The sequence below is a fragment of the Neolamprologus brichardi genome, chromosome 10, assembly GCF_056152115.1.
Source record: "Neolamprologus brichardi isolate AB-2024 chromosome 10, ASM5615211v1, whole genome shotgun sequence".
Taxonomy (NCBI): domain Eukaryota; kingdom Metazoa; phylum Chordata; class Actinopteri; order Cichliformes; family Cichlidae; genus Neolamprologus; species Neolamprologus brichardi.
Window position 1 is genome coordinate 7545171 of NC_142113.1, and position 27640 is coordinate 7572810.

Here is a 27640-nt window from a genome sequence, read left to right on the forward strand (position 1 = left end):
GGTGATAGTGGAGGATGGACAGATGTGTCTCAGAAAGTCAGTGCATATTCTTTCATTGAAGGAGTTGAGAAGCCGAGAATCACAGGTGAGTACCAACCAAAATAGATAGTCTCCAAACAGTGATACAGATAGCTCACTACATACAACAACAACCTGATCAAGAGGTCATTAACCTCCCAAGACCCAAACTCTTCCAAGGCATGCATTTTTAATTTCTCTTTTGATATTTGGACTGATTGGGACCCGATGAATGTAAAAACAAAGAATTACCAGATTTTTTTTTTTTACCTGATTTTTGTTTCTAAGAAAAATGAGAGCCACATGTGAGGATATTCATTTAACATTTTGATAGAACAGTAGCAGTATAATGTCCTCATAATAATAATAATTAATTCCGGCCCGCATGTATTTGCATACATTATAGAGGCCACTAGTGCTGACCAAGCTGCCATCTTTCTCTCTTCCCGTCTTTCAATGGCTGCTTCAATTTCAGCTTGACCCTCCAAACCGGAAGTAAGTAATCATTTTTTGTCATCTTTCCTTGCTGTCCCAGCAAGTTAGTTAGTTTAGTTTTTTTTTTTTTAGCTATATCTGGTAAAGTTGTGGTAAAATGCTGGTATTAGCCTATTCGTGGTAGCAAGCTAGCCTGAAGCTAATATTTGCTAAATTTAGGGACACTCGTGTCTCTTTAGGAGTTGGAGGCCGGTGTTTTAGGAGCGGCACAAGATCTCATCAACAGGCAGTGTTGGGCAGTAACGTAATACATGCACCGGCGTTATGTATTTAAAATACAAAATATGAGTAAATGTATCCGTTACAGTTACCGTTCAATAGGTGATATTGAGAATACAGTTAGTTTGTTGAAATAAATGGATTACATGGCCAACCCAAACAAAACACGCAGTAAGAGCCTCTAAAAATTATTATACAAAAATGATTTAATATGAAGGCAATAGCAGAGTGTTACAGGCATCGCCCTAAACAATGTAGCCTCATGGGCAGTGTAGTCCATGCCGCAGGGAGAATGGACTGCCATACCCGTTATGTGTCTTTGAGCGAGGGAGGGAGAAAAAGGGAAAGTACGAGCTGTCACAGAGCAGAAACGGGAACTGGAAGCATGTAAATATAATAATAACCACTGCAGCCAAAAAGAGAGCCTGACAAGCCCAGCTGTAAGTAAGCTGTTAAGACTCGACTGTACACCGTGTTCGTGTTTTCCTCTGAAACAATAAGTCCCGTTGGAGCAGCCTTTCAATGCCTCTCTCTGTCTCTGGCTAGCAAAGTTGACCCAGACAACAAAGTAAAGCTAGTTTTCAGCTACGAGCCCGACACGAACCCGACATATTAGCCAGAGGTCCCTTTACTACGGTTCGGAGCCGCTGACCTGTTTTATATACGTGCGGAATAGTTTTCTACGCGAGATCCCTGCAAAAAGTGCAGCCTTACCTAATGTCCACCTACTGTTACTCATTTATATTAAGATTTTAACATCTAGTTGGTATTGGTATGGCGAGTAGCCTTCAGTAATAGTAATAAATCACACAGCAATAGTACATTCATGTAGTTGTAAAGTATTCAGAATACATTACTTCTATAATCTTTGGTGGAATACATTTTAAAATTAACCTTCCCAACACTGTCAACAGGTTAGCACCTCATACCACAGTGCAGCAAAGCAGTCTCATGAGCGCTGGGAAGGACAAGCCCAGAGCCCAAAACAGACAGTGCAGGAGATGACAAGGTTAGTAATTGTATGGTGAAAATTACACTTTTAGTTATCTTGATTGGCAAAAGAAAAGTAAATACAAAATCTGCTTCTCACATATAGGGCATTTCCAAGAATTTTTTTTTTCAAAACTTCTTCAATTTCTTCCATTACAGCTGTCCTGTGCCAGATGTTCTGTTGACCCACAGTGAGAGGCATAATTTCAGAAACACCAGGAAGACTGAAACTCATCGCCGGGATCAAGCAGGGCTCGTGATCTTCACCAGCAGCTCCCTCACAAGAAGGATAAACCCAGCATTTCATGAACACTGATGGAGACCTTTGCTTTGTGTAATGTTAGAAGTACTCAGATAATCCTCAGAGGGTCTGGACTTTTGCATAATAGAATAGAATAGAATAGAATTCAACTTTATTGTCATTGCACATGCACAGGTACAGGGCAACGAAATGCAGTTTTCATCCATCCAGAAGTGCTTTAGCCATGATATAGATATATTACAATATATATTAGCAATAATATAGATATGTAAGTATATTACAGAAATGGGTCTATTATGGTGTGTTATAATGTACACTGTATGAAGTATGTTATGAATATTCTATAAGTATGTACAGGCTGTAGTGAGTACAAGCTATGAACAGGATATAAATATGAAATAAACTATACAGAAATCTGAGATATACAGTTATACAGAAATGTGAACTATGCAAGTTATAAACAGTTGTAGGATTAAAAATTATCGTATGTACAGAATGATTATTTACACAGAACTATACAGTAGTGCAGTTAAGTAATAGCTATAGCTATAAGCTATAGTAATAGCTTTAAGTCCTGTAGAAAGTTAAATATATGTTGTGCTCTCTGGTTACTCTGGTATGAATGACTCTGAATTACTTTATGATAAATAACACACTATTGTCAAAAAACAGTGAAAGAATTCCAGATCACAAGTTTTTAGTTCAAATACAAGTAACAACCTTTGACTTTAATCAGGTTTTATTTAATTGTGTCAGAGAAAACATCATGTGCTCTTCATATAGCTGAGTACATTCAGTGTTTAAAACAGAAGTTGTGCAGGTCTGAGATCAGCAGTTTTCTGAAACACCAAACTGAGGTACTGTTAATGCTGATGTATAGTGACACAGTTAAAGGGGTGATTAATCCTTTTGACTTTTTGTCTTTAAATTTATCAATAAAACAGCTGCAGCTTTCACTGACAGCACATGTGGTACTTTAACCTTTGTACTGTTTTCTTCAGTTAATTTTGGATTTACTACAAAGATTGAAGATATAGGATGATCTGTCTGCTGTCACTGGGTGGTGCTGAGGTCTGAATCTGAGGACGGCTCCTGTAATCACAAACAGAACAGAATCATCACAAACTGAAATATAAAGTTTATCTCTCAAATCTGAAATAGAGCTGATCCTTCTCTGTCCTCACACACTCGGAATCTGAAGTTGTTCAGTCCTACAGTTCTGCCGACAGCCGTTTATTTTTTATTTGTTTTAAAGGCCTTATATACTAACACATTTTCTAATATGATGTTTACCTTTGAGTTGTTGATGCTTTATAAATGGACATCTGCAAAGATGAGATGATGGAGCAGGTTTCAGTCGAGGTTCAGTCTGCTGCTGCATCCTGGTCACAACATACAGAGGTGTTATCAGCTCAGTATTGAACAAGAAATATTAATGTTTCAAATTATTTGTCCTAAAGGATGCAAGCTGTACAGAGTACTGCACATGTGACTTTGTGAACATAATTCATTAAAAATAATTCGGACAGTTTTTAACCTGAATATTTGTAACAAACTCAGTAAAAAAATGCTAAAAAAATAATCAGTGGAAAAATGTAACATTTTAACTTAAGCTGACAAGCGGAAGTAGTTGGTTTCAGTACATAAGTATCGGGCTTTGCTATTTAATCCGTAGCAATTGACTAATGAGGGGTTACTGAAGTGCCAGGTTTTTAAAATGGCGTTAATGTCGTTCCACATGTGGAAAGCGACAGAAAACATGCTGCTGTTTGCACATATTTAATAATCAGCTCTGCACAGGAGCAGAAGCAGAGTCCAGCCTGTTGCTCTTACAGTATAATACTCATAATAAAAGTACAGTAACCGTGGTTAGTCACTGAGCAGCCCGGTGCGTTTCTCTTGATTTCTTTAGTCAGGGTAAATTCATTCACCTGCACGGGTTAGCTAAACGAACTTTACAAAACAAGTTTCCCCGACAGCCGAGTGCTCATCTTAGCTAGTTACCTAAATTACGGATTAGCTTACAAACACATTTAACTTACCAAAAATAATGCGGTGGGGCCTCAGGTCCTCCTGTCCGGTAGTCCAATTTACTGAAGAACACCTCAGGCTGTCACTTTGAAATAGTCGGTAATGTAAACGCTGGACCTCTCAGCATCTGCCATTCCCGAACAGACACGTTTGTCCGTGACCGCAGCCGCGTCGTCAGTGTTTTCTCCAGTCATTGGTCAGCATTATAATATATGAGACTGAGAACCTTCACAGAAATATATGCAAATACATGCGGGTCGGAATCCCCGCCCTCCCAGCGCGCCCCCGGACACCAAAACAGTGCCAGCAGAGTGAAACTGAAAAATGGTTTGAAATCAAAAAATGGATTGAAACCGAAAAAAATGGGTTGAAACCGAAAAATGGATTGAAACCGAAAAAAAAAATGGATTGAAACTGAAAAAAAAAATTGTAAGCGAAAACAAAAAAATTACAGTTTCAATTAATTGTTTTTCACTATCAATTTTTTTTTCGGTTTCAATTCAAGATTTTTCAGTACATTTATTTCAGTTACAATATTTTTTTTCGGTTTCAATATTTTTTTCGGTTTCGTTTCAAGGTGGCATCGTTCTGATTCCATAGGAGAACAACTGAGATAATCCATCCACAATATGAGGTTAGTCATTCATATACTGCTGCATGGGCTGTAGTTACATCCTAAGGTTTTAAAAATGGAGCTTAAATAAATGATTAGTGGTAATAAAAGCCGAGGGAGGTCAACAGTGATCACTGACTTTTTTAGGAACTTTTTGAGATTAAATAGAAGAAAATACAAAACATTAAACATGTTAACAACACAAAAGCCATATTAAACGCAGACTACTTTAGGCTCGGAAGTAGGATTCGTCACGTCATCACTTAATGACCGGATTCGCTTACTCTACGATTTCACACAGTAAGGGAGGGGGTGAGTAACTCATAATGTGTTGTTAGCAAGTTAGCAGAGCGATGCCACTGTGAACTGAGGAGCTATTGTCTTGATGTGAGCTTTCTACTCGGGGTTTTTTCTTCCAGTTCAGAGCAGAAATGTTTCTGTTAGGAAACTGGCTGTTGCCCCCCCCCCCACATCACAATTTTAATTATAAGCTAGATATATTTCTATTAATGAAATTAGTTTGCTAACAGCAACAGGGATGAGTCAGTGAATGAGTCAGTTGGGCTTGTTTACGAGTCAGTAAAGTGATTCTCGAGTATTGAACGATTCATTCATGATTCACACATCACTACTTGAGAGTGCTGAGTATAAAGTTTACCCAGGGTAAAGTAACAGTGATGTTACAATGTTGGCCTTTTTGCGTCCGTTAAGAGCCTGTTTCGGCAGCTTCCGTGGGCGCTGCCTCTCCCCTGGTATTCCCCTAAGGGGATACCCCTTAGCTGGCCCTTAGCTTTCCCCTTGGTTGGTCTCCCTTCCCCGGCTTATTGCCTCGAAAAATAGCCATATTCGCCGGTCAGACCACGCTGTGCAGCTGCCGGTGTTCTGGGAATCCATCAAAACTGGCAAACCATCCTACCCGTTCTTTCTGCACATGCGCACAACACAAAATTAAGTGGCAAACCGTCCTACCTTTGTGAATATTAGCTAGAAAAATACTCTGACGGGTAATATTAAGTGCCAAACCATCCTACCTTTGTGAATGTTACCTAGAAGCATACTTTAACAGCTAAAATTAAGTGGCAAATCGTCCTACCTTTGTTAATCTGAGCTAGAAGAATACTTTAATAGCTAAAATTCAGTGGTGAACCATCCTACCATTGTGAATATGAGCTAGAAGCATACTTTAACAACCAAAATTCAGTGGCCAATCATCCTACCTTTGTTAATAAGAGCTAGAAACATAAGCTGATGTGTAAAATTAAGTGCCAAACCATGCTACCTTTGTGAATTTTACCTACAAGCATACTTTAACGGGTAAAATGAAGTGGCAAACCGTCCTGGCTTTATGAATATGAGCTACAAGCATACTCTGATGGGCAAAGTTAAGTGGCAAACCATCATACATACTTAAATTTGTCCTGGAATTACTCTGTGACAGCAGAAATGTGCATAAACTACTTACGGTAGGACGTTTTGCCAAAGTAGGATGGTTTGTCACAGCGGCTAGGTGAGCAAACACAGCAGGGGCACGGCTTCAGCGTTCATGCATACGCTGTCGCCTGGGTACTTTGCAGTAGGGCTGGGTATTGTCACTGATTTCTAGAATCGATTCGATTCCGATTCACAAGGTCCCGAATCGATTTGATCCACGATTCGATTCAATTTAAATCTGGGAAATTTTGCCTCAGACAGTCAGAAATATTATAATTCAGATCAGTACATTTACATATTTTTGTATCTATAAAAAGGAAGCTGACACTTTCCAGACTTTATCAAAGGTGTAAGCATCACAGCAGATTTTGTGAGGTTTAACCTGAGATTCTGGCGTTTCGTATAAATAAATTAATATTAAAAAAATCGATTCAGGATTTAAATGAATCAATATCACGTTATCAAAGCCAGAATTGATTTTAATCGATAAATCCATTATCAAAACCCACCCCTACTTTGCAGCTCGGCTGGGATGTATGTAAACACAGAGGGGATACAGCTTCAGCGTTCCAAGTGTTCGCTGTCGCCCTGCTTAAGACTGTGGGGAATAAACAGTGGAAGGGGGAATTAGGCTACAGTTTGTGCCGGTTAACCATTAGCCGGCTGGTAATAGGCATTCCAGTCTGTTAGCCTGTCTGGCGTATCGCCCGCAGCTCGCGGGTTAACGCGGCCAGCAGGGCTCCACTCATAGCTTGGCTACATTGAGGAAAGGTGTCAGAGTTCCAAGCATACGCTGTCACCTGTCAGCACTGTGACGCAGAAGCGAATAAAGTGAAAGGGGAATTCAGGTTGCGGCTGGTGCCGGCCAGCTGTTAGCACTTCTTGGTTAGCATGTGGCCCTGCCCCTTTGCTTGGTAGCAGAAGTATGGCAGCCCACACGTCCCAAACATGTCTCTGTATGGCATTTTTGCCATTTGACGATAGGCACAAGCAGTGTTGCTGTGCCTGAGCGAAAAGGGAAATAAATAACTAAACTATAACAGCCCAGAGCATGCTGTGCTGGCTAGAGAAGTTGACGCTTGCATGGACTGCTTTGTTGCCAGCACAAACTAGGGAGACCATGCTTGGTTTTCTGAAAGCATTTAAATGGCCCGCCCTCCCCCATCTCATGCCTCCCAAAAAAAGAAAGCAGGATACTATGGGGACAATGGCTGCCACTGCTGTGGACACCAGATAGGCAGGCCATGGGCTGGGTCCCTTCCCACACCTGTTGCTGATTCACTGTTGGCCCCTCCCACAGTGTCCCTCCCATGGCTCCGCCTCTGTGAGGCCTGGGCCGGTGGAGGTTGACGATCAGGTGGCGGATGTTGAAGAAACTTCCATCCTCTCCTCCGGTGTTGCCCACCTGTCCCTGGGCTGCCCCTGCTGGTCCCCAGGCACAGAGTTGGGCGAGATGGGTCCCTTCAGCTCTTGATTGGAGCATGCCGGGTGTGGGAACTAGCCCTTCCTGAGGTCCCATCTAGTAGAGTGGACCTCGAGGTTGATGTCACGCGGCCTCAGCCCCTCTCAGGTGCCGCTCTTTCATGATAGGTCTGGTGGCAGGCAGTTGAGTGCCCTCCCAGCATTTGTGGTCCCCTGCCCACAGATGGTTGCTGCCATGCTGGCGGGAGTAGGTGTCTTTGGCTCCTCCCCCGATAGCCCCACCCCTGATCCCTTGTTGCCCCTTCGGGCCTTCCCCGGGCAGGGCAGCATGCCCTAACAGGGGCGTGAGGGTTACTTCCTGTCTGGCGTTGCCCGCCTCTTGCTGGGTTGCGCGGCCAGTGGGGTCCCCACTCAGCGGCTCGGTGAGCTACGCTTCCTCTCCTCACTCTGCTCCTGGGATTCCAGGTTTCCAGGTTTGGGCTGGGGATCCTTGGTGAGCGTGCACACGGGCTCGTCCTAGCCGACCGCCCGTGCTTCTGGCGTTTCCATCGCTCTAACCACATGCGCTTGTCAGACCTCGCTGTGTCTGACACTTTGGCCAGTGAGTGAGATCTCCCCAGCCTGCTATGCTGGCTCCCTGTCTGGTGCTTTGCCTGTGTGTCATGCTTACACGGCCAGCACGGGAACGCCCAGTGAGCTGGGGATTTGTGTCTGACCTCTAGCGTCTCGTTTGTGAGTTCACCCTTGAGGCTCCTCTGTCTGCCGAAAAGCACGTGGTGATGGCCCCCCACTTCAGCAGGCTAGGCTGCCAGCCCCCAGCTTGTCTGTCAACAGCTTGGGGCGGCTTCGGCTTTGAGGATGGACAGGTCACATCCCTAGCTTGTCCTGCGGATGCTGGCTGTGTTCCCCTGGCGTATTGCCCGCTTCGCCGGCTTACACGCCAGTTGGACCTCGCTGTGGTGGGTGAGAGTTCTCCAGCCTATAGCGCCGACTCTCTGTCTGGCATTGCCCGCATGTCGTAGGCCTTCGCATCTGCGAAGCCCTGACCAGGGTGGTGTGTCTATTGGTGTGTTGTCATTGACTCCCGGCACCTTCACTCTTGGCGGTTCGGTTGCACTTTGTCCTCGCCGGGTGTCTTACAGAGTTACCCCATACATATGGAATATGTAACGGTGTGGAGAGATAGTCTCGATGTGCTAGAGAACATACGGTTATGGTGTAACCTTGGTTCTCTTAGTGAGTGGCTATCTCTCCACCGTCACGCCGCTTGGAGACATGTTCCTATCAAACTATCATCGGTGTCATGTCTGCACAGCTGTTTTATACGTGAGCTGTGGAGCGTGGCTGGGCGAGCCGGAGTGTCTTAAAGAAGTAGCCACACACCACGACCAAGGGGGGTCATACCCTGTACATATGGAATATGTAACGGTGGGGAGAGATAGTCTCTCACTAAGTTAGATGCCTGACTGACAACTGTAAAAAACAAAAACTACACACAATATTCGAAGCACATAGCGCACGTTGTAAATTCCCCCTATTTTTGGTATGATCTGAGCTCGGACACTAGGCGACTGAGCACAGCATTTACGCATGTGAGCGAGGGGGGAGAAGCTGCTGACTGCGAGTTTGTTGGAGAAGTGCAGACAGGCAGACAGAGGAGAGCTTTAGTTTGACAAGGTACCAAAGCAAATCATTCGTACTATACAAACAATGTAAATATAACGGTGCATCACAAAAGATTGATATCAAACTGATCACTTGCCCCATATTTCGTTACTTGCTCTTCGAGTGAACCAACAAGTGGCGAAATGAAAAGCCGAACAACAATGCTGTTTTTTTAGAGAGTCTTAGCTTACATGTGTGTTTTATATTTTCAGTTGCTCCCTCCACGGCTAAATAAAGCACTCCAAATCGGTTTCAGTTATGTGCTGATATACACAACAATGGACATAAGGAGCTTATTTCAAAGAGAAAACTCAGGTAAATGTTATTTTATTATATTATGCTTTGTATGTTGTTCAATAATATATTGAACAACATACAAATACAAAAACAATCTATGCGAAACAAGAGGAATTTCAGTACACAGCAGTATATTCACAGTTGAAACCAGATACTTACATGCACTTTAGGGAAAAACAAGAAATTTCTTTTACTGTTAAACATCAATTTAGAGTAAACGTTTTTGTTTTAGATAAATAAATATTGAAATAAATTTAGGAGTATATATACACTAAGTTTATTGTGTTTTTAATTAATAAGAAAAACTTCAATTAATAAGAAAACTCCAGACGATTACATTCTAAGCTTAAGAAGCTTCTGACAGGTAAGTTGAGTCCATTTGAGTAAAGGCACCCCAAAAATACAGAGCCTGTTTCTTTGACATGAGAAAATCAAGAGATATCAACCAAAACACCAGGAAAAGAATTGTGGACCTCCATAAGTGTGGCTTAATTTTGAATACAATTTGGGTGCCATTTGCAATTAAGAAATGCATACAATTTCTCTCTTTATTGTTAAATTTAACAAATACGTTTTTTATATTTATCAATCAAAAAAATAAACATTTAGTCTGATTTGATGTTTTACAATTAAAAACGTGTTTGGGTTTTTATCTGAAGAGTATGTAAATATCTGGTTTCAACTGTATATTTGATGATGTTGGTGTTTGGCTTGTTAGCACAAAGAGGGAGAGAGAGGGAGAGAGAGGAACAGAGAGGGGGATGGAGAGGATAATGAGGACAGAACAGAGATAGAACAAGGTGAGACAGACATGTTAGTCAAGTGGTTGTTTGCCAAAACTCATCAAAATATGTATCTAGTATCTTTTTAGGTTTGTTATTTTTCAAATTCTATATTTATTAAGTTATGCAGGCTTGTTTGCACAACAAGGCTAAATAGTTATATAAACTTTAGGGCTAAGCCCCAGGTGTATAAAATGTCTGGCTCCGCCTGGTTGTTACCACTGTCCTGTTTGAAATGGAATGAGAGAAGCCAGTTATTTTGTCATATGCACATATGACAAAATAACCGGCTTCTCTCATTCCATAGAGAGTATAGTACCTTGGGTTTAATATCGGCACATATGCATGTGCCGATATTAAATCCAAGGTACTAACTAGCTAACTGACTTATAACCTTATAAGTCCCATTAACCTTATAACTCCTGTTGTGTGTGTGTGTGTGTGTGTGTGTGTTTGTGTGGATATAATGGATATAAGGAAGTTTTTTCAAAAAAAGGAGCCACATTCAGGTAAAAGTGTAAGATCAAATGATCCGTCAATCAAGAATAATGTTGGAACAGTGTTTCAATATTCATATCTTTTATTAGCTGTACACGCAACCACGGTTATTTGCCTTTTGGTTGAAAGTACACTGAGAGAGGACTTTTTTATTATTGATCTTAATAGTATTTTTTTCATATTAATGTAATTTTTTCATCTAATTGAATACAATCTATTTGTGTATGATTGTCAGTCCAAAGAAGGAGAGAGGAAAGAGGGAAACGTGTGGAGAAAGTACAAGGTCTGGAAGAACCAGGCCAGAAAACAGACAGGGAATAGTGACAGGCAAAACAGAAACTGTTAAACTGACAAAGAAAAAAAAACAACCTAATTTTACTCATATAATCTGGAAGTTCTGTTCTGCCTTGTTGAAACATTTTTTGAACCTCTTTAACAACATTCCAACATAACATTGTCATTGATTGGGGAGATTAAAATGAATATACAGCCAATAATAGGTAGGCCAACTTTTGGACCATCTAGTTGTCTGTATGACTGCTGCAGTACATGCACCACATTTGCGCACTCTCAGAAAATGCCAAACAGTGCCCTGGTAGAATGAGGAGCTGTACATTGTACGATAGGCAAAGTTGCCTCCATTTTATACATTTTTTAATTAATATTTTGTACATTTGTACAGTTCGAAGACTCTTCTATTTTTGCGGTGTATTTGTTATGTATTTTTATTTTAATATACATACACATTAAAAGTGAATCTCTGTCCATAAAAATGCACTCAGTCATGCACTTTTTACTCACTATGAGCATCATTCATTATCCTCCCCCAGTAATTAAGGTTAGGATATGTATGTTTGTTTATTCCAGGAAGGAACAGCTCTGATCCTAGAATTGCCCCTGGTTTCATTCTATAATACTGGACTTATTTTTCTACAAAGGTTTGAACTGAGAGTGTTTAAACAAGAGAGAAAAATGTGAAAATGTTCATGCCTATCTGAGAAAAGCGTATAAAGTGTGTAGTGAGGGGTTTTACAGCCTTAAAACATAATAATTATTCAAAGTAATTGTAAAAAATAAAGACTTTTAATGGCTTCTTCACGGATTTATTGTTCATTTTGTATCCTGGTTTTGAACAAAAACAAGGGGTATAGGGCAAGTGATTTGTGGTGCAATGTCAACTTTCAAATCTCCAAAGATGTGGGAAGAAAACTGACATTACATGGAACGGCACTACAAGAAGATGGACTGAAATCTGCAAAGCCAGAAGAAGTCAAGTCAGTCAGTTAAACAAGTTAAAATCCTCCTCCATCAAGAATTAATAGTTTATTGTCACATACACTGGAAAACAGTGGTTACGCTCAGCAATGAAATTCTTACTTGCTAGTTCACTTCAAATGGGAAAATATATAATTAAATATAAATAACTGAACTAAATGAAAATAAAAATAATTATACACATAGAAAAAGAAAAAAAAAATAAGGAAGTACATGCAAGATGAGTGAGCTGGGTCTAGCCAGGCAGTGAATTCTGAGGCTGCATTTGGCTGTAGTTCTCATCTTTTCCCCCTCCAGTGTTCAGTTGCTGTCCCCACCTTCAGTCCAAATCTGTTCTGATTTGAGCCAAGACCCAGTTGGATCCAAGTCTGCAAAAAATAGGCTTATTCAAACTAAAAGCATACTTTGGGGTGTCTGTAGAAGTAGGTCATCTCCTAATTGGAAGACTTATGGTGCAATCCCAGGCTGCTACATTTCATTACGTAAACTATTTTCTTAATACAGAAAATAAGGACACATTAAACAGTAGGTTTACAATGCCTTCACACAGTAAAAAAATAAATAAATAAATTGGCTAAACAGAATAAAACAAAACTGAATGAAGCAAAACAAAATAAGACTTAAAACCTCTTTATTTACACAGGCCTACAATGATTAAGTCTTATTTTGAATTTACACACAGATGTAACTGATCAGGTGAGCAGGTAGCTTGTTCCAAAAAAGAGGACCCCAGTACCTAAAAGCACCTTAAGCATACTCAGATCTGATTCTGGAAACAGTTAAATGATCTGAACCTGGTGACCTAAGAGGTCTGACTGGGTTAGAGATATACTGGATGCCCAAACCACTGAGAGCTTTGTGAAGTAATAGAATAATTAAGTAATCACATGAATAGTAACCTTATTCATGGCATTATCAAAATTGAGATCACTATCCAAAATTATGCCAAGGTTCCACAACAAATTTGGATCCAGAAAAACCTGAATTTTCTGTTGTTTTTATGCAGCACATTCAGTGTATAATGGCCTTCAGACTGTGGATGTGGTTCTTAGAGTATTTAAAAGTAGAATGAAAGGCAGAGCCTTCAGTTTTCAGGCCCCTCTTCTATGGAGCCAGCTTCCAGTTTGGATTCAGGAGACAGATGCTATCTCTACTTTTAAGATTAGGCTTCAAACTTTCCTTTTTGTAAAGCATATAGTTAGGGCTGGATCTGAGGCCTCAGACTGCAATAGGTCTAGGTTGCTGGGGAATTCCCATTATGCACATAGTGTTTCCTCTTCAGTCACCTTTTTTATTCACTGTGTGTTAATACACAACTCTGCATTTAATTTTTAGTTATTAGTAATTTCTGACTCTCTTCATAGCATTTATCCTGTCTCCTCCCTTCACCCCCAACCAGTTCTGGCAGATGGTCGCCCCTCCCTGAGCCTGGTTCGGCTGGAGGTTTCTGAATGTTAAAAGGTAGTTTTTCCTTTCCACTGTCACCAGAACACTTGCTTGCCAGAGTGGAGAGAGCTGTTTATCATATTTAGAAAATGATTTAATTTCATCACACTCATTTACTGAAGGGAATTCAGTTAGCATGGTTTTGGAGGGATAAAATACTTCATCAGTGGATGGGGAAAAAAAGCAGAATTAGACTGGTTATCGTTGATCACTTGGGAGACATAGGATTTTCTGGTTAATTTAATTATTCTAGCAGTATAACGCATTTTTATAGATTTCTAAATTAATTAATTTGTAGTTTATTTTCTCTCAACTCTCCTGCAGTGTTTTTCGCCATCTTTCACTATTTTTCCAGGGTGCTTTTGGTGGACCATATATATTAATAGTTTTTACAGGAGCAATAGTCTCAATAACTTGAGCAATTGTATTAGAGAAGTTGTCCATCATTTCATCACAGGATAACAGGAATGGTAATGTACACTTTGAAAATTCCCTGATGAATGTATCAGCTGTGCTGACATGTCGCTTATTGATGAATTAATTTGTGTTTTTGTTTTGACAGATGAACAATTGCAGGGAGTGACAGAAGTATTGGTGGGTTGACACAGGGTGGGGTTTTCCAGGGAGTCCAGCAGCAGTTCATTCTCCCATCTTTGGTAAAGGATGGAAATCCAACTTTCCATTTTCTGGCTGAGCTGAAAAAGATCCAGAGCTAGTCGATTGTAGCTGGTCTCTTTAGTGGAATCCTTCTGAAACCATTTATGGGTAGGTAGCAACCAAAGGAGAAATCCATAGAGCAGAAGGACACCAACAGGTGTTCTGTTGGTGTTGGGCTGGTTGTCAGAATTCAATTGTTCAAACAAAAGTAGGCAGAAACAAATAGTTTTATAGTATAAACAAAGTTTCAAGCTCACAGCAGATGACCAGTTGGTAGTGTCGTGCAGCAATAACCTAAAGTAATGGGAGAAACGTGTCAAGCCAGCCAAAACTGAAATATGATGAACATGTATTTTAGTAATGATGACTGCAAATGATGTAGAGGTACATCAAAATTTATATTTGTCTGCACAGATCCACAAAAAAAGTAGAAGCTTACACACAGAAGCTTAGTTGACAGAAGAATATCCAACCGATTTACACAGACAACAGTAAGACATCATTTCTTTACTGCAGCTTTCCTGTCACTCTTTTTCTCACTTAGGCACAGGAGGATGCTAATGCTACCAACACTTTTTCCAAACTCACAGTCTTAGAGAGCACAACAGTGAACGGATTTGATTTAAATCCCTATTGTGGACAATGACTCACAGACGTAGAGCTATCTAAACCAGAAGTTCCAATATGAGACACAACCAATCATGGCGGACCGCCCCTCCATGAGCCTGGTTCTGCCGGAGATGCCTTCTTGTTAAAAGGGAGTTTTTCCTTCCCACTTTTGCAAAAGTGCTTACTCATCTGAATGTAATATTTTTACAGGGAATATTAAATATATATTTAATATTATATCAATTTATTTTAGTTAGTACTTAAACTGAATTGAATTTAACATATCACAAGGATGGACTGAGGTCTGATTCAGCAAATCCAGATTTATATAAGTATTTTGTTTTGCTGAATCAGATCTAACCTCTGAAAGCAAACAAATATTCAAACGCTTCTGATCAGTTCAGTCTCTTTTTTTTGTAACTACTCAGCAGTCAGAGAAACATTTAGAACCAAGATCTAAACTACAAACATACCAACATAGCAATTCTAAAAATAATAGTTTCTTGAGAAAAGAAAGTATTTCTATTGGCACACAACAGCAGCATTATTTTAGAAAGAAATTACTAAGGTCAGTATGATTAATCCTTCCTGATTAAAAAAAATGTTTTATTGAGCCATAGCACAAGCCACTGCTGTGATATATGCATTGTTGTGTGACCAAGGTTTCTGCATCTAGAAGAGCTAGATTAGTTATTTTTCAGTATGTATTGTAAATATTGTAACTTTATTTATTTTTATTTTTTTAAATGAGCCCCCAGTGCAACACGAAGAGGGCACCGCAGACCACAACCCTAAAGGGAGCAGGCCAGCAACCATGCCCAGGTAGCTGCCTTGGAGCCAGTAAGCACCATGTCCAGCAATAAAAACCTGCAACATTTGTCTCTCCAGACTCCCTTAAGGCAGTGTCAGAGAGGAGCATGTTCAGTGAGGGACTGAGATTACCCAAATCCACTGAGCGGCGACTCCATCTAATTCACAGTACACAGTGCAATAGTTACATGCGTTTTCTTTACAGTGAAAATAAGAAAATAAAATGTCAATCTATATTAATTGACATGTATAATTCTTTGTAATTTTCTGGATATTTATAATTGAGCTATGTGTATACATTAGAGCTATTTCTCATAACTTTGTAATATATTGTATTATTTAATTTAATGCAGTCTAATTTTCTTGAAGACACTGTAACCACATAATGTCCTTAGGGATTAATTGTTTTTGAGGAAGCAGATATTTTCTCCAATGTGTTTCTCCAATCAGAACAGGCAATCAGATTAATTTATTAATCCCTAAGGAAAGACAATAAGAACAGTAACAGACTGAATATTTAACTCTAAACTGTACTCTTAAAGTAGTCTGTAAGTTCATTTGTAAAGTTTGGTTTTTTTTTCCCAGTTCACAAGGACAGTTTCTTAGCGATGCAAAAGACAGTAAGGACTATATATAATGTATTTTATTCCATATCTAATTCACTTATGTCACCTATGACACACACCTTGGGAGGGTGGGATACAGCAACTAACCCGTGTGAATAGGTCTTCACATATAAACCTCTGAACATGTATACAAGACCACATAGCAAGCACATAGTTCTTAATAGAGTTGGCTGTGCAGTGGATCTATAATCCTTTGTCCTTGATAATGTAAACAAAACTGCTAATCTTATCAAGGTGGAAGGATCATTAGGAATTTTTATTTTATTAGTCCTTTATTTATCTAGGTAAAAAAAATCTCATTGAGATTGAAAATTTCATTTTTCAAGAGAGAGGGATATGTTAACATTTTGAAAGAAACCTAAAGCAGTCAGTAGCAAAACTGGGTCCTGGTCATTGTTTTTTTTCTAACACAACAACGACTGAAAACGTACGTCGCTCCTACTGAAGAACTACATCCAGAAGACCAAAGCGAATGTTTCTGTCTAGCCTGCACAAAGCTGCTACTTGAATCCCATTAAAAGTCTGAACCAAGGTCCGCTATGTAAGAACATCAAATGTGGAGGAGCTTGAGAAATTCAAAGCAGAACAGCCTGGGATTGCTCAGGAGACATGTGTGAGACTTGGTGAAAACTACAAATGACTGCATGGTGTTAGCAGTCAGAAAGGACCTAACTATGAACATAAGGGAGGCTAATAATTTTGACCCAGGTAGTTTCTCGCTTTCATGAAAAGTAAAATATGTAAGCATCCAAAATAAAACTAGGGTGTTTGCAAAAGCCTGTTTAAAATTCCTTGCTCAGTTTAGCAGCACTTGGGAAATTTTCAAAAGCTATTTGTCCATCATCCACCTCCTATGATAAAATGATAGGGCAGATGGCCAAACTTAGAGAAATCTAAAGAAATGAGACATGGAATGGAATTGTACTAGGTTTTAATTTAACCATTTACCTTTAAAACTGACTGCACATGTGCTTTCCACAACCAAATGCTTACCTCTTCAGCTAGTGCCTTTTAAACACAGTCACTGGGCTTTAGTTTCTCGTTTTCATGAGATCTATTCATCTCCTCCTTTGTTTTCCAGGTTCCTTGTCTGTGGTGAAAATAGGAATATACAATTATGATGCACCTACAGAATGACTTTGACCCTGCCCTGTGAGTCACTGCACTGTGGGCAATACCTTGATTTCTTACTGCCGAGCCAGCAGATGAGTCCCACTATAATACCAACTAGGACGAGCCCTGCCACAACACCCCCTATGAGCTTTGCTTGGTCCTGATCTTCTCGAGATCCTGTAAACACAGCACCAAACAGCTTCAGCTTAAAATGATCATATTCCCACACATACGATCACATGCACACACAAACAAGTTGAGCTGTGATAAAACTACATAATGTGTCTTCTTTAGCATATTCACAATGATTCTTGAACTACAGAGATCCTCTTTGCTCAAGCAATGCAATTTTATCAGCTAGGTCTACTGTTTTATGCAATGCTTATAATTCTGAGATTTGTTCACATTTACTTTAGTGACATGAAACAATCTGTTTAGATTGCAAGACGGCAATAATGGCAGTGCACAGTGGAATGTTGCATTTCATAACACCAAAGCACTAAAGCCTAAAGATGCATTATATATTAAGGGAATAATGAATAGAAAAGAATAGGCATCTCATAATATAACCAGCAACACAGTGCAGTAGTTAGCACTGCCGCAGTTAGCACTGTTGCCTCATAGCATGTAGGCCCTGAATTCAAATCCTTCTGCCATAGCCAAAAGTGATGGGATAGTTAATTTGCTATTTTAAACTGGCCATAGGCATGAATAGTTGTCTCTCTTTCTGTGATTGACTGGACACCTGTTTACCCTTTGCCCTATAATACATGTGACAAGGACCCCCTTGACCCTAAATTGGATGAGTTGGAAAAAGTGGATTAATATAGCAGTTTCATAAAGGATTCAGTCACTGCCTCTCTCCACGTCCCCACCAGATAATTTCTGTTGTGTTACAGACAGTAGCATAGCTGTTTTTTCTGCAGACTGACCTTTTTTATATATATATTTTATATTCTATTTATAAGTGTGGAATGTACATTATTAATCAGTATAGGGTAACCTTACCTTTTTTTTAACCTCTGGCAGTTCACCACTTACTTTTGTACCATTTCACACTATTCTTTGGACTTGAACGACTTGAATTGCAATAAGTAACTAGAAAAATGAGGTTGTTCTAAAACTTGTGACCATAGCTTCACAGATAGTGTTACATCTAGTCAGTTTATTTTTAGAGCAGGTCTCAATGGTGTAAATTAGCATTTATAAATTTTGTGTTTCATGTACATGTTTAAAACACATTCCTGATAATGCCTGGGCATGGTTCCCAGGCCCAGGCATAATCACAGAACCCACATCGAGCAGTTAAATTTGCAATTATGTATAATTTCTTATGTATTTTTTGTGAAATAAACATAATTTCAAGAAAGTCAAATTAAGTAATAGGAAATCAAAGATTTTTCCACTAATTGAATGGCAAGTTTTATATAAACACATTCTGTAGTAGTTTAAATCAGCAAATAACTACAGTTGATAACAGATCTAAATAACTTGTAGAAATTTACATTTAAATAAAGCTGTATTAATATTTTCCAATCAATCATATTTGTTTTTGATTGTTAATCGAATATTTTCTTGAATATATCTATTGACTTTTCAGGTCTTTTATTTCTTGTATATAGATATAGCTTCATAATTAGACAATAAGAACATTAAATCTGATGTCTTGTATTCATTACAAAGGTATAGTTTGAAATACACTACTTTTGATTAAGAAGCACATCACACATCAGTAAGAGATCAGGACCAGCTTGAATTTTAGCTGGTATTGGATCATAAATGCTGCCTAATTAGGCTAGTACAGACTAATTGATTCTCTTCAAGCAGCATTACAGTACTGGAATTTAAAAGATATTGAGAAGATGCCTGTTCAAACCTGTTTGACTTTAGTTATCCACTGCACAGAATTATGACACTTCTCTCACTCCTCACGTCTGTATAAAATAAAGCCAACCCACTAAGTAGTTCACAGCATTAACTTACCAGAGGAAACACTGATTGTCTCGGCATGTTGTCCCAGGCGGTTACTGACGTTGCAAGTGACAGTCAAGTTCTCCTTGGGGACTATGGTGATTTTATGAATCACTTTGCCATTGATGTAGGAGCTCTCCTCCTGAAGGCACACAGGACACACATTGTATTGGCTTAACTATTCTACAGGATATTTTCTATGTTCTTTGTCAGTTGCATAATGGTGTCATGATGTTAGTTCTCTTCCTTTCAATATATAATATCTCAAAATGTCCTAGGATCCTCATGTCCTTATGCTACACACTGGAAGAAGCGCCCAAGGAAACGGGAAAAGCTGGCTAGTACACTCGCCAGAATCAGGGCTCATCTCTGTGCTTCTAATGGAACTAGACCAGATGAGTACACTATTAGATGGATCCTCCCTGTTGCCCCTAGAGATCCCCCACGCCCCAGAAAAGGCCTGACCGAGCAACAGGCGCCAGGCCCCGCCAAGTAGCCACCAGAAGTGAGCTGGTACATACCTGAGCGCCCAGCCCCGGACACCAAGAACCACCAATTCACCGACCCCTGGGGGCATCAGTCACCGGCAGGGAGTGTGGTGAGGGGAGATAGGCCTCCACACTTTGGAGGGCTTGGGAGTTCTCAGAGAGGTGGAGTCTAAGACCCGACCTGACATATAGACACAGACAAACAGGCACACACAGACACAAACATGCATTCCCACCCTCATGCACACATATATAAACACTCAGCACTCACCCAACGTAAGGATAGACATAAATGGACATGTACACAATAACACTCCCCAAGCATACTCTATACCCCGGGTCCAGGTACCCTCGCCCCCCGAGGGGGAAACGGCACCCAGACCCAAGAGATGTTACCCTTCCCTCCGGGGTGGAGGCAAGCAAACCGTCCCAGGCTCCGCAGCAGCAGGGAGGCCAATCGGACAGCCAACATCTCCTCCTAGCCCCCCCGCCCCGATGGCTAATAGAGAATGGGGGTGTGTGAAGACCCCATACCTCCCAACAAGGGAGAGCATGGTGCTGCTGCCAGAGAGCAGCAGGTGTTAGCACGGCCCCTCCCGAGAACCCTCAATGTCTACATGGATTTAAAATTGAGAGGTGGGCACCGGTGCCAGAGGTAGGTTTGAATACACAGACCGTCCACTGGACGCCGTTAACGTGCCCACCCTCAAGGCCCTATATATTTGTGTGTGTTATGAGAGTGTAAGTAATGTGGATGTCTAAGTTGTGAGATAACCGCAGAGGAAACTGTACTCACCCCAACATTCAATCATCTCCCAGACTACACAAGACAACAGACACCCAGGTTAAGTTTATTCTCCACCTCTCCTATGTCTCTCCCCCACCTGCAGAGTGGACTCCTGCAAGGATGGAACAACCTCCCTGCCAGTTGAAGAGCCCCCAGCTCCTCCAGCTCATTCTTCAGCCTCCCTCAGACCTAGTGGTGCTGGTTTAGCTACAGTGTTCAACACCCATTTTCGTTGCCATAAAGCAGTGCAGGATTATTCATTCTCAAGTTTCGAACTCCAGCTTTTTGAGCTACACCTGAATAGTCCTGTGCCTTTGCACAATTATAAGCACTTTATCCAAGAGTTTTCAGATTTTATGACCAGAACTTTTCTTAAGTTTGATCAGCACCTAAAAGACGAGCACCTAATGGTTTAATAGTGTGTCAATTTTGTGTCGCATTTCTTGATCCTGGGATAATTAACTTAAGCTGTGAAAGCATCAAGGATTTTCTGACATTTTAAATAAATTTTTAAGTGTACTAAAAATATTTTTGATATTCCTGGCCTTTATATCCAGAGATTAATTAACACTGGCCTTGTTACAGGTTGTTCCCTATCATGTTTTAAAGAGGCTATAGGTGAGCCCCTTTTTAAAAAACACAGTCTGGGCCCAACTGTTCTGGCTAACTACAGGCCAATTTCAAAGCACCCCTTTCTTTCAAAAGTTTTAGAGAAATAGGTCTACTCACAGTTGCAGGCACACCTTCATCTTAATGGGATCTCTGAAATTTTTCAATCTGGTTTTAGATTACTACACGGCACTGAGACAGCACTTTTAGGGGTTTTTAATGATATTCTATTAACTGTGGAATCTGGCAGCCCTGCTGCCCTCTTGTGGTTGGACCTGGCAGCAGCCTTTGACACAGTTGACCATGATATCCTCCTTAAAGGATCTGTTCTTCAGTTGTTTCAGTCATACTTATTTGGAAGGACCTTTTATATGAACATGGCTCAAAATAGCCCCTCTTAATTATGGGTGAATTAAGGGTCAATTTTGGGTCCAGCCTTGTTTGACTGTGTATGTTGTCACTGGGGTCTATTTTTTCATAGTATAACCTTTTATTTTACTGTTTTGCAGATGACTTGAAGAGACTAATTGCCTTAAAGACGCTAAAAGTGGATGTCCTTAAATCTTTTAAAACTAAATGAAAACCAAACAGAAATGGTTATTTTTGGCATCTCTGTTAGTAAATATTGACAGTACTCTGGGCCCTTTATCTGCTCATTGTAAGACAAATGTTAAAAACCTTGATGTGTACTTTCATGGTTTCTTTAAACTGTGTAGACAGTTGAGTGCAGTAGTCACTAGTCAAGTAGCTTTACCCATCTCAGACAGCTAGCCAAGGTAAAGCCATACCTTCCAACTAATGTCTCTGAACGTGTTTCGACTACATGTTATCCACTTCAAGGTTTATCTGTTGCTACAACTTAAATCTTGTAGCAACAGAGACTTCTCTGTGGCAGGTCCCAGACTCACAAACACTGGAAAATTTTAAATCTCTACTGAAGACACATTTTTTTGGACTGGCTTCTAGCACATGTTACTTGAACAATTTTTTGTTTGCTTTAATAGAAAACACTATCATTGTTGTCAATTCATGTGCCTTATTTAGTTCCTTTTTAGTTTGTAAAGCACTTTGTGCAGCACAAGCTTTTGGAAATGTGCTATATAAATAAATCTGACAGTAAACCCATCCAGCAAAATCATTCTGGTAGGAGTTCATACATGCTATTTTTCTATTCCTTTTTATCTTACAGCTGCATACACTGGAGCAGCCAGGGATCGACCCACCCTCTGATACCCTCTCCACTGTCTAACTGGACATGTGCTTAAGGTACTAAAACACAATGACAACACTTACCTTTATTGGGTTATTGATGCTCCACTGGAACTGGGGTTTTGGTACTCCTTCAGCTTCACAGGTTAGGACTGTGTCTTTGCCATCAGCAGCACGATATTTAGTAAGGCTGGTGATCCGAGGCTTTCCTGATACAAGCACATTATTTTTCTTTTTTACATTATTATCTTTGGCATCAGACCATGCAACATCATTGAATTTACAAAATATTACAACATATAGGTTTTTTTTCAGACAACCAAACTAAACATTGTTGAGTTGTTATGCCCTTGTAAATCTTACAGTGAAGGTGCATCGGGTATAAAGTTCAAGAGAATTTATGAAAGAAGCCTCAAGGCTATAAGTTCAGTGACAATAACATCAACAGCAGACTGGGATCGAACCACCAACCCTCCAGTTAGTAGGTGACCTGAGTTACAGCGACCCCAGTATTGTGTATTAAAATATGAAGCCAAGTGGTCCTGCCAAGTATCAGTGTGTGTGAAGACTGCATTCTTCCTCACCTTCTATGACTAGTTGAAAGCTCTGACGTCGTGTCAGACCAGTCAGTGAAACTTCACAGACGTAGTCTCCAGCATCGGCAAAGGTCAAATTACTAAACTCTGGTCTCTTCACCATCTTTCCATTCTGCAAAGCAGCATCACATACAGTCAATGTTTTAATAATCTGGACCTTTAACTCTAATGTAAGTGAAACAGCAAAATATACATTTGCTTATCACCAAATTTGGTTAAGTTTTACTTATTCAGCTGCCTTTGCATGTGGCCCTACCAAGGACAGGTAATAGATATGTAAATCAGATGATGTCAAATAGTTCTCTACTCTTTAGCCACTGCTCTTGTTCAAGGTCACAGGAATGTTAGCTTAAGTGGAAATTCAATATCATGAAGCTAACATGGAGTTTATACAGCCATATTACACAAAGACGCAGTTAGAAAATGTCTTCTTTTCTTGCAAACAATTTCATTTACTTTAATATTTTAAATGCCTCTTTTCTGAAAAACAATGTATTCACACAGTCCTTACCTTTTTCCATAACTCTTTAGCATCACCTGAGGTACTCTTCTCTATCTTCACAGACAGGGTTTCCCCAACGTTCTTCACAACCTCTCCAGTGGGACTCAGACTTAGGTCCAGGTCTGGCAACACATACAACAGGAAAAAAAAAAAAAAGAGTCAAGTAAGTTCAATTCTGTTAATTTTTAAAATTGTATTTCTTTACTGTTTATTTATTGTTTTATCACGGTAAAGCACTTGTTGTTCTTTAGTGTGATAGCACAGTGTTTCATTCATTTTGGCCATTCTAGGTTAAAGGAAAAAACTGCCATTGATTCAGTGTGTTGGCTCTCACTGCGGTAAAGTGTCATTTTCTGTTCCTGTTACCTGTTTTCTGAAAACTTATAGATGACGTCTATTTCACAGTGTAATCATCCTGTGCTATCCAAAACACACTCTCAATTTATTCACCTTCTAATTATATTCACAGTATTCATTCACCGTGTCGCCATTTGCCAACTTTCTCTTAAGCATTCACATGATTGTTATCCTGCTGCACATTTTTGGCACTTAACTACTTCCACATACTTTGTGCTACAAATAAAGTTCTGATACCAAAATGTTCAGCTTCCTCTGGTGAGGTGTGCTGTTACTTTTTTTTGTAACTTTTAAACTTCTTATGATTTTTTTTTTTTAAATCAAATCCTCTTCAAACTCACCCTACATTGAAACTTAACTACTTCAGCATACTTTGAGCTAGAGAAAAACGCAAAACTTTTAATGGGCCCCAAGACCTTTAACTTTTCAGGTATTACTCAGTGTTTTGATATCTTTTACGGTTTTCAAACAGTAACAGTAAACAGAATGTTCCCACTACTGCATGTTGACGTTACCAACTGTAAAGACTGAGGCTGGAGAATAGTCTGAAAAACTGTTGTCCTCTTTCATCCAGTGTCATCCTCACTGAGATAAGATTTATGGTTCTCTCTAAGAAATGTCACCGAAGCGCAGCCTCCCCCATCCACCTTGCCCATAGAGGACAATGTTAAAACGGCACCAAAAACTTCAGCTGTGGCTGTTTTTACACCTCAGTATAATAAACTCTATAAACATGAAAATTGAGAAAATTGTGTAGATTGGAAATTGCTGCTGCTCAAGACACATCACAAATCACTGCTCAGATGCCCAGAAACAGACTGTTGCCACATGAAAACTGTAGGTCCCAGTGACAAACTTTGATATCACAATGTCTGACAATCCTCTGCTGGGGGCTCAGCTTTTATCTCTTCTATGAGCACTATCATTGTTGTCAAAGATGTCTGATAAATCATTGACTAACAAATACAAATCGATCTGGCCACACCGTAGACAAATTGCTTATTACTGAACAGCAGATATACTGATCAAAACATTCTGTCTACTAACAGGTGACATGCATAACAGTGGCACCTGTTAGTGGGCGGGATATATTAGGGGGAAAGTGAACACCTCAAATTTGTGTTAGAAGCAGGAAAAATGGGCAAGCATAAGGATTTGAGTGAGTTTGACAAAGGCCACAGTGTGATCTTAGACAACTAGGTCAAAGCATCTCCACAACGGTGTTCTTGATCTGCAAGGGTCTGTATCTATCAAAAGTGTTCCAAGAAAGGAATCGTGGTGAGCCAGCAACAGGGTCAAATGTGGCCAAGGAGTACTGATGCACGTGGGGAGCAAAGACTAATCCATGTAGCTTGTCCAGCAGACAAGCTACTATAGCCCAAACTGCTGAAAAACTTCATTCTGGTTCTAAACCAGTTAGGGTTATGTCCACCGCCTAAAGCACCAACAATGGGCACGTGAGCATCAGAAATGGACAATGGAGCAAAGGAAGAAGGTGGCCAGATCTGATGATTCATATTTTCTTTTGCATCACATGGATGGCTGGGTGTGTGGGGTAATAATAGGATAATAATAATGATACAATAATAACACTAGAATAACATATTCATACTCATTCAGTGTAATTAATCAGTGATGATTAAGTATGTCTGTAGATTAAGCTAATTTGTACCTCTGAATATTTTAAATTTATGGATATTATTTTAGCTGGAAACATAGTTAAAAAAAACACAACCCGAAAGCATCAGTAAATGCTCCTTGGTGCCTGCCAACTAGCTAGTCAGGCCAACATGAATTTTGCTCATGTATAGATGTTGTTTTATTCATGTCTGAGGTCCTTGCCCTTTGCCACTTTTGCTTACTCATTGTCAGAAATTTCCAGTTAGTTCTCCTGCTCTCTGCCTGATACTACACACTGTCTCCCTGCCATGCTGAGTTCTAAAAATTTAAATCTGATTACCATTATTCTGCTCGTATGACTTCATTTACCGTGAATAAAAGTGCCTTGTTATAAACAGGAATTAAAAAATGTTCACTCCAGGTGGGAAACATTATATTTTGTTTGTTCTGCCACAGTCATTTGTCCTTGGTCCTTTGTTATGTTATAGTATGCTTTAGCTCTGGTTATGTCATAAGTACTCACAACTAACAACAATGTTCTGGGAGGCCTCCACTTTCTCGTTGTCAACCAGTGAGCATTTGTATTCACCCGTATCCTTTCTGTTGATGGCAGTTACAGTGTAGTTGTCCGAATTTTCAACCAGCACTTTCGTGCCCTGGTGAAGAGCAGGAGTTAAGAAAAATACCATTAGTAAAAAAAAAAAACCAGACAAAAAGACAAGAATAACTAGAAGTACCACATACACTCACGGGGCACTTCATTAGTTGGACCTTGACAGTATCAGGTTGGACCACAGAAAAGCCTTAATCATCATAAAGGAATGGCCATAGTGTGCAAAAATACTCAACTAGGCTGTGGCATTTGAAAGATGCTCAATTTGCTATTAAGGGGCCAAAAGTGTACCAAGACAATATCCCCCTATTATGCCACCACAACTAGCCTGAACAGTTGATACTGTTCTGTTTCAAGGTTTGTAGTGTTGCACTTTCAGAAATGCTCTTTTGCATTGCACATTGGTTACAATAAGTGGTTATTTGAGTTTCTGTTGCCTTCTATCAGCTTGAAGCATTCTGGCCATCCTCTAACCTGTGGTATCAACACAGAATCTTCACACAGACATTTGCTGCCATTTGTTGCTCACTGTGTACTTTCTCTTTTTTAGACCATCCTCTGTAAATTCTAGGGATGGCTTTGTGGGAAAATTACAGTGCTGCTGAACTACTTAGACCAGCCTTTTTGGCACCATCAAACGCCACATTCAAGGACACTTTTTAACCATCTTTCTTCCCCATGTTGACGCTCGGTTTAAACATGAGCAAGTCGTCTTGATCATAACTACATGCTTAAATACATTAGGTTGCTGCTGTAAAATTAGCTGATTAGTTATTAGTCTTAATAAGTAGCTGAAAAGATGTGATAAAGTGGTCAGTGACTGCATATTAAGCATGCATTAAGTACAATATGTGTCAACCAGTCAAGCTGCAGTTTACATTTATGTCTGTCAAGATTTTTATAACACCAGTAAAAGCTCTAAATTTGAATTTATCAAGTGGGTAAATAATGTGGCATCATCAGTTATTACATGTGGTCAAAAAATGATCTAACCAAAACTCCACCTGAGATCATCACGTTTTGGGAGGTCCTCTGACCACCAAAACCTGAAAATCTTGTGTTCTACGCGAACATAAGTGCCAAGTCTCTTTTGACCGTTTGGTGGATCAAGAAACATTTTTACTCATCTGCAAGATAAACAATGGGATCTGGCTCACCTTAATATGAAAAAAGAAGGATCTAGGTGGAGGGTTGCCATCAGCAGTACACTTTAGTGTCACATTATCTCCTTCTATAATGGGCGGCTGTGACATAATCTGGAGAGTAACCTGCTCCGATGGATCTGTAAATATGAAATATTATTCAAAGACACCTCCAACTGACGAATAGATAACTCTCAAACTGGCTCAACTCATTTAATTGGTATAAAATAAAATTATTATTATTATTGTTATTATTATATGACTGATCAGTACTTTATCTACTGAGCGATAGGTATGAATTGAAAGCAATTCACAAATATAAAATTCTCCCATGATGTAGTCCCAGCAAGGACTTAATTATCCAACAGCCCCCTTCCATCTAATCTAACATTCCAGTAACAGAAAAGACAGGAGAGGTGAGAAATTCAGTAATTAGGATTAATCTGTGGCTAAACTGAAAGTAATATGAACATGGCAGCTATACACT

At 39.8% G+C, this 27640-nt stretch overlaps 1 protein-coding gene across 2 annotated transcripts in view; it reads right to left on the reverse strand.

The window, feature by feature from the left end:
* Nucleotides 1–11825: 11825 nt before the first annotated feature.
* Nucleotides 11826–27640, reverse strand: part of alcama (activated leukocyte cell adhesion molecule a) — a 43917-nt gene continuing 28102 nt past the window's right edge. Inside the window, exons 7-15 of one of the 2 annotated variants that reach the window (XM_087847131.1) lie at nucleotides 27169–27293; nucleotides 25922–26054; nucleotides 23431–23543; nucleotides 22908–23031; nucleotides 22408–22532; nucleotides 19243–19372; nucleotides 17325–17436; nucleotides 17140–17236; nucleotides 11826–12366 (exon numbers count right to left, since the gene is read on the reverse strand). In XM_087847131.1, coding sequence (XP_087703257.1) covers nucleotides 17158–17236; nucleotides 17325–17436; nucleotides 19243–19372; nucleotides 22408–22532; nucleotides 22908–23031; nucleotides 23431–23543; nucleotides 25922–26054; nucleotides 27169–27293 — 941 coding nt within the window. In that variant the 3' untranslated portion in view covers nucleotides 11826–12366; nucleotides 17140–17157. Of the gene's footprint in view, nucleotides 14396–17139; nucleotides 17237–17324; nucleotides 17437–19242; nucleotides 19373–22407; nucleotides 22533–22907; nucleotides 23032–23430; nucleotides 23544–25921; nucleotides 26055–27168; nucleotides 27294–27640 lie in introns of both variants that reach the window. The other variant, XM_087847130.1, reaches the window with a different exon arrangement.